The following is a 7,544-nucleotide window of genomic DNA, read 5'->3' as shown; positions in this document are numbered from 1 at the left end:
CCGTTCCCGGACTGAACAGGGCTGCCAGTGTAGTGTCCTATAGAAGAGTCAGTAACTGAGGTGTTTAGATCCCTGGGGGTCAGGTGCACCCAGACTGCACCAAGTTCCTACAGCACCTGGTACAAGATTCATCCCTTCAATTCAATGGAATTCAGGGATTCAAAATCCCTGGAGTCAGCAAGACCTGAGTTCAAATCTTGCCTTTGCCTCTTATTAGCTGTGAGAACCTGAGCAAGTAACTTAACCCCTGTCTACCACTGTTTTCTGATCTATAAAATGGAGATAACATAGAATGGACCTATCAGGTTGGTTTCAGAATCAAAGGGAGAAAAATGTAAAATAGTTTACGAGTTTGAAAGTGCTGGATGAATCATAACCATTGCTGTTGTCCATTTTCCTCTTCTTGTCGAGGATGTTGACCTCAATCATCTCAAGAGCAGATGTGACTGACCCAGCGGTTTTACCAAACGTGCACCATGTGGCCGGTAACCAGCTGAGCCCAGCATCTGGGGCAGAGCCCTCTGGGGCCGTGGCATCTGACTTTGTGCCCAACCTTGGCCTTCTCAGGGTGAGGCTCCTATGGGGTGTCTCAGGCACTGCCGTCATGTCTCAGTGTTTTCCCCCTGGTCCTCTTCAGTGGTCTTCCATACGAGTTACCCAAGATTCCCTGGTTCTTGCCCAGCTGTGGCAGCTTTAAGACACCATGATCTCTTGAGGGTTAAGCTGTGAAGGATCCTGGTCCCTCACTCATCAGTATAAGAGCGGAAATTGTGGGGCCTGGGTTTGGGGGTGAAAGGCAGCAGGGCTGGCCACCACATCCTGGGCCAGCCTCTTATCTGCCTACCTTTGTCCCTTGGTACAGTTGAGATTAGACAGCTACGGACAGCGGTGAAGACCCAACATGGGTCCAACAGTCTCTTTCCTGATCTCCACTGGTGAGTGTCCAGGGTCAGTCCTGGGGAGGGAGGGGCATTGTGAAGAGGTCCTTGGCTCCTGACCCTGAAGGACAAGGAGGAGCCTAAGGAGGAGACAGAACCATTTGGGGCAGAGCAGGAGCCCAGTGTCTGCTCAAAGGGCTCTTCCTTCACATTCTGGCCAAAGCAGGATTAGAGGCTCAGGGGCTTTGGGGAGAGCCGGGGATGGGTCAGTGTGGGCTGGAGAGGAGGCAGAGATAACCTGAGCTTCTCTTACAGGGCTGTGTCTGGGCTGGGCGGTACAGGCACAAACAGGTGAGTCCTGTCCCAGTATCCCACTGTTCTCTCTCCCCTTCTTGATCCAGAACAACCCTGAGAGTCTCTGAGAAGACAAGCAGAGAGGGAAACAGAGGACATTGGGATGAATGGAGGGGGTGACTGAGGGAGGGGCTTCAGAGTCCAGAGGTGAAAGAAGCAGAGAAATCTCTAGGAATCCTATCTGTTTCCTTCTCAGACCCCCTTCCCAGGCCCACCCTCTGGGCTGTCCCGAGTCCTGTGGTTCCTGGGGGAGCAGATGTGACCCTCAGGTGCCAGGGCCACCTGGGGAGTGACAGATTCCAGCTCTGGAGGGAAGAAGAGCTCAGAGAGGAGAGAAATGACTCCTGGCAGCAGGCAGAGTTCGTGCTCAGGAGTGTGGATGCCTGGAGAGATGGGAGAAGCTACAGCTGCCGCTCTGGGCAGGGACTCTTGTGGTCAGAGTTCAGTGAGCCCCTGGCCCTGGTGGTGACAGGTGAGGGGGTGCTGGTCTGAAGCCATCCCTGGTGGGGAGGGGGCCGGCCTTAGAGATGATATGGGAGGCCATGACATGAGGGTCAAACACCTGCCCCACTATGTCCTAGTTGGTTGACTGTGGGCAAGCCCAACCCATCTCTTAACCTCATTTCCCTCTTCTCTGACTAAAGTCATGGGCTGAATTGTCTAATAAAGCCATTTAAGCTCAAATCCCTGTGATCCTTGGGACTGTGAGCTCCCTGAAGACATCAGGGGTGGTTCTTTCCCTGAACCTTTGAGAGGTGGAGCAGGTGGCACCTGATAGTTGGGTGATGAATGAGAACAGGAGAACCAGAGACAAATCTAATTACTCATAGAGATTCCAGAAGGAGTTCCTATCTTCCTCTTCTGGCTCCTGCCCTTCCCCCAGAGCCACAAACAGATCTGCCAGCCCAGGTCTGGATTCACTGAGTGGTGGACAGGGTGTGGCAGTTGAGGTACCTGGAACCACATGGCAAAGCAGGGCAGTGGGTAGTGCCCTGGACCAAATCAAAGTTTCTGTCTAATCCCTCCACCAAGATTTGATGTACAAAAGAGCTTTACAATCATTAAAGTTAAAGGAGAAAGGTCTGAATTTTCCAGTGATGTAGCATGAGGATCCTGCCTTGGTCTAGAGGGTTCAGGCTATAGGGGCAGACCTGGGCTGCTTGGAAGACAGAAAAGGGGAAGAGAGGGCTGGTGACCTCCTCTGCCAATGTCCATTTTCCACCCATCAATCTGTGCTCTCAGAGTTTTGTTGGTACCAGAGCATCTGGGACCAGAGAGTCAAGTAATCAAAGCATGAACAAGCCTATAGGACATGACAAAAGGGCCTAGACAAGGACCCTCAGCCCACCCTCACCTGTCTCAGCTCTGTTTCAGGGAATGATTGGATGGAATTAGGAGGAGAGATCAAGTCTCTAAATTTCTTCTTTCCTCCTTTCACAGGAGCCCTCCCCATACCCCTCATTTCAGCTTCACATGGTTACAGAATACCCCCAGGCACAAAAGTGACCATCTCCTGCCAAAAGTCACAGCATTCACCTTCTCAGGATTACAACTTTGTCCTGCTGGAGGCCAAGACCCTGGAGCCCTTGCAACAACAGAGCCTTGAGGGGATCCGGGCTGTTTTCTTATTTCCATCTGTGAGGGCTGAGGACACTGGGAGCTACAGTTGTATTTACTACAGGAAGACAGCCCCCTACAGAGGATCCCCTCCTAGCAAGACCCTAGAGCTCACTGTGCTTGGTGAGTGAAGATGGGAACCTGTAATCCCCAATTTCATCCAGCCCATAGGGGCCCATGGATCTATGAGGGAGCATAGCACAAATTCCTGGGAATTCTGAAGGGATTGTTTGGTGGAGGCTGGAGAAGACCATGGGACCACTTCCTGTTCTACATGGACTCAGCTTTGGGTTCCAAGATAGCAGGGATGTTCCCAGTTCAAGCCAGGCCCTCCTCAAGAAAAGGAGAATAGAATTTAAACTTTTTTTGTTCCTCTCATTAAGGGGTTAGGGGCAGGTGTCCTGACAGTTCACCTAACCCTGACATTTGGTGTCTCCCTTTCTCCTTAGATCTACTCCCTAACCCCACACTCTGGGCCCAATCTAGCCTCGTGGTGGCTTCAGGGGCCAATGTCACTCTCTGGTGCTCAAGGCCCAAGCTGTCTTCCCTTGAAGGGGTGACTTTCACTCTGGGGAAGGCTGAGACCCAAGAGCCCTTACAGCAGCAGATGTCAGCAGACCTCTGGACTAGCTTCCTCCTCCAATCTGTGAGACCTGAGGACACTGGGAGCTACAGCTGTGCTTACAATGATTGGACAATGCCTCCTAGAAGATCAGAGTCCAGTGAGGCCCTGGAGCTGGTGGTGCCAGGTGAGGGGGGTGTGTGGGACCCAGAGTATCTCTAAGGATGACCCCTCTGCTCTCTGCCCAGACAGGGGCCTCAAATAGACAAGGCCTGGTGTCTATACTGTCAGCTCTTCCATGGGGCCTGGCAGGACTTGGGGGTCTTAGAAGACATGAGATCTAGAATCTAGGGAAAAAAAGGTGTGGTGGGGACTGAACTGGGGGTTAGGAGAAGAGTCACAGAAACCCATACCTGAAAGGGGCCTTGGAGGTCTTGAGACCAAACTCTCCCATGACCAATGGGAAGTCCAATGAGAGGTAAGGATTTGTCCAGGGTCACACAACAAACGAGTGACTGAGCCTGGAAATAAGCCTGAGTCTTCTCCCTCATGGACCAAGGTCTGAGCCCAGTTAGAGCCTGAGCCCTGGGCCTGTCTGGGACAGCCCAGATATAAAATGAGGGGTCATGATCTTCCCCTCCACAAGTCAAAAGATGAATGAGACCATAAGTTGGATGGGCTCCCTCAAATATAAAAGTCTTTTTAGAATCTTGGATTGCTAGAACAGGAAATGCTGGGAAATCTATTCTTACCCCTTCATTTACAGAGGAAATAACTGAGGCCCAGATGGGGCCAGTGAATGGGCCAACATCACACAGGGACTGTGGGGCAGAGCACATTCTGTCCTTGACCTTGACCCAGGTGTCCTGACTCCCAGCCCGTGTTCTTCTTCTCCCAGGATCTCTCCCCAAGCCTTCCCTCTCAGCCTTTCCAGGCCTGGTGGTGGAGCCCGGGATGCATGTGACTCTCCAGTGCCGGCTGCCCCCTCAGACATCACCTCAGAGGGTGACATTCACTCTGCTGAAGGTGGGGACCCCTCAGGCCTTGCAGAGCCAGAGCCCAGCTGGGACCTCGGCTGCCTTTCCCCTCCTCTCTGCGAGGGCCCAGGATGCTGGCAACTACAGCTGTGTCTACCGTGAGAGGACGACTCCATACCAGGTGTCTGAGCCCAGTGAGGTCCTGGAGCTCTGGGTGACAGGTGAGGGGGTGTACAGGACCCAAGGGCAGAAAGCAGAACATTGGGAGTCAAGATTAAGAGGGAACAAAGGAATTTTGCAAAGGCCTATTGCAGCTGGGGGTGATGGGCGGCTTTTTTGGGCATCATCATGTAGAGGTTGGGTTAAGGGCTGCTGATGCCTATGGAAGGAGAAAGAAAAAGGGTTAGAATGGGCCTCCTCAGGTGCTTCGCCAATCTCTAGGGACATGGATGGAAGGAGGAAGAACCTCCCCATTCCCTGGCAGCCCCAGAGAACACCTGAGGCTGAGCATCCTCCCCCCCTCCAAGGAAGGAGGTTTGGGGCAAGAACGACCAAGGAGCCAATGGAAGTAGCTGCCGAGGGTCAGGGAGCTCTTCAGGGCACTCCCAGCTCTTTCTTCCCCCCATCCCAGCTGTGGAAAGGATCCTGAGATTCTCTGGTCTCTGTTTGTCTTTCCAGAGGCACTTCCCAAGCCTTCCCTCTCAGCCTGGCCCGGCCCAGAGGTGGCCTCAGGGGCTGATGTGACCCTCCTCTGCAGGGGGCCCTCAGGAGGTAGTAGGTTTGTTCTGTACAAGGAGGGAGATGAGAAAACCCTGCTAAGCATGGAGACCACTAAAGAGGGAGCCCAGTTCTTCCTGCCTCATGTGACCCCCAAGCACTCTGGAAATTACAGCTGCAGATACCACCTGAGCACCAATGGCAGTCTCTGGACACAGCACAGTGACCCCCTGCAGCTCATAGTGAGAGGTGAGCAGGAGCCCACAGGATGCACTGGAGGTGCTGACAACCACTCCCACCCTCAGCTCCTACAAGGAGATGAATCCAAGGCCTTGGCTCTGGTCCAGAGACACATTGTAAGAGATAAGAGACTTGGATATTTTCCTCAATTCCGGGGTTTTAGACACCAAGGGTGTGACCTTGGTCATGAGGCTCCCTCCCATACTTCCTGCTGACCCACATATCTCTATCCTGGTTTCTGGGTGTCTCCCCCTCATTCTGAGGGATAAACTCTGAGAAGGTTTTGTGTCTGACTGTTGCATGCTGGTAGAATTGTGGTGCTTTGGAGGCTGATAAAAAGACACAAAGATAAAGAGAAAGTTCACTTAGGACAGTGACTTATGAAAGGTCTCTCTCTCCCACCCCAGGTTCAGAGCCCAGTAACACCCTCCTCATCACCCTCAGCTGTGTCTCCTTTCTCCTCCTCCTCCTCTGCCTTCTCTTGCTGGCCATCCTCTGCCATGGATCCATCCATGGGGGTGAGTGTGGGCAAAGACAGAGTGAAACCCCTTGGTGTCTAGAAAAATAAAGAAATGGATAAGGACTGGGTACTCGATTTCCTCCTTTGAGACCTTCCCTGACCTTGTTTCTTCCCTTCCCATGTCTCTCTCACCAGGGTCTTTACAAGGAGAGAGCCCAAGGAGGTAAGGAGACTCAGCTCCTCTTCCCAGAGTCCCCTGTTCCTTCCTTCCCACGGAACCCTGGCCCTGCTGCATTGGACAGAGTCCCTGGAGAGGAAAGGAAGCTCACAGAGCCTCCCAGAATGAACTTGTACCTATGTCCTACTTCCTACCTCTCTTTCTACTACTAGGTGCCTCTGTCGCCCTTGTCTTCCTTGGAGTACCTGCCTTCCAAGTAACCCTGAGTCCCCCAGAGTTGGAGTCCTGTGTAAGTAATCTGGGCAGGAAGGGATCATGATCCTGGGGCAGGGTGAGGGCAGGTAAAGGGGATTTCTGGTGCTGGAAGCTGGCAGAATGATAAAAGCTTCTGTCCTCCTCAGATGCTGAAGTGGCCAAGGAGAGACCAAGGGACCCAGCGGTGAGTTAGCCCCATTCTGTCCTCGTCCTGGAAGAGCCTGCTTCATCCTTGACCCTAACTTTTCCCAATAGGCTTTACACCCAGCATTGGACCGCTTATTAATCATTTACCTATTCTTTCTTCTCCTCCCCAGTAGAGTACATCTGAAGTGGGTTTTCTTGAAATTATTGTGTTTTTTAATTAATATTTCAATAATTGTATTTTAATCCTATGAAGCTCATTTTAGGTAATTAATGGAGTGATTCTGAGAAGGCATCCAGAACTTTAATGAGACAGTCTATCAAAGCATTCACAACACACCTATATATAAATAACCCCTGCTCCAAAGTCACTCACTGTTCTCTTAACCTTGTATTTCCCTTCAGGTTCCCCTGGCTGATGGCCCCCTCAGAGTGACCTACACTGAGCTGAACATAAGACCCTTAAGTAAGAGGAAAGCCAGCCCCAAGGAGACACCCACAGAGCCCGCCCTCTATGCCCCTGCATCCTTGAACTAATGGTTTGGGCATCTTTCCCATAATAATTATCTCCTTTCTCTTCTCCTGTGTCCTCTCCTTGCCCTCAGCCTCATCTCCTCCGCTCTCCAGTACCTTCGCTGGGTTTCTGTCAATGAGAAAGCACGATGGCTCTTAGGCATAGCCACTGGCATCTAGAGGTGTGTAAACCAATACATCAGTCTACAGTGAGATACATACAAATCCTTATGGAGGAAAAGGGGATGATCGTCTCCAAGGGGAAGTCGATGGCAGTCATGGTACAGGTGCCATCCGCATTAGACTGGATCGAAGCTGCGTTTTACAGGAAACCAGACAAACTCAGAGGGAGATTAGAGGAAGGACAGTATTTTAGGTGTGGCCTGGAGTTAGGAGACTGTTGTGTGCAAGGACAAAAACATCCTCCAGTGTAACTAACTTATGGAACGAGTGGAAGGGAATCAAGTGCAAGAATACTGGAAAAGAAGGAAGCCTACGAGGCTCATCCTCTCACTGCCGTCCTCCACTGCTTCCTCACATTCACCCCATGTATCCAGTCTGCTGTCAAGTCCTGTGTTTTCCACATTCATACCATCTCTTGTACATGTCTCCTGCTCTCTAGTCACACAACGGCTACCTAGGGGCTCAC

The 7,544-nt window shown here is 51.8% G+C and overlaps 1 protein-coding gene across 1 annotated transcript; it reads left to right on the top strand.

Moving 5' to 3' along the window:
• The first annotated feature begins 901 nt into the window (after positions 1–901).
• On the top strand, positions 902–6,919 carry LOC138167756 (immunoglobulin superfamily member 1-like). Its single transcript, XM_069096722.1, has 9 exons — positions 902–935; positions 1,429–1,704; positions 2,673–2,972; positions 3,299–3,598; positions 4,310–4,609; positions 5,067–5,354; positions 5,753–5,863; positions 6,196–6,272; positions 6,788–6,919. The coding sequence occupies exons 1-9, from the start codon at positions 902–904 to the stop codon at positions 6,917–6,919; spliced, it is 1,818 nt and encodes a 605-aa protein (XP_068952823.1).
• Positions 6,920–7,544: the final 625 nt, after the last annotated feature.

The sequence above is a fragment of the Petaurus breviceps genome, unplaced genomic scaffold (genome assembly GCF_028583685.1).
Source record: "Petaurus breviceps papuanus isolate PSGF00001 unplaced genomic scaffold, PetGlider_PUasm1.0 296, whole genome shotgun sequence".
Lineage (NCBI taxonomy): Eukaryota > Metazoa > Chordata > Mammalia > Diprotodontia > Petauridae > Petaurus > Petaurus breviceps.
The sequence above is the reverse complement of the archived record's forward strand: the minus strand, read 5'-3'. Positions and strand labels throughout refer to the sequence as shown.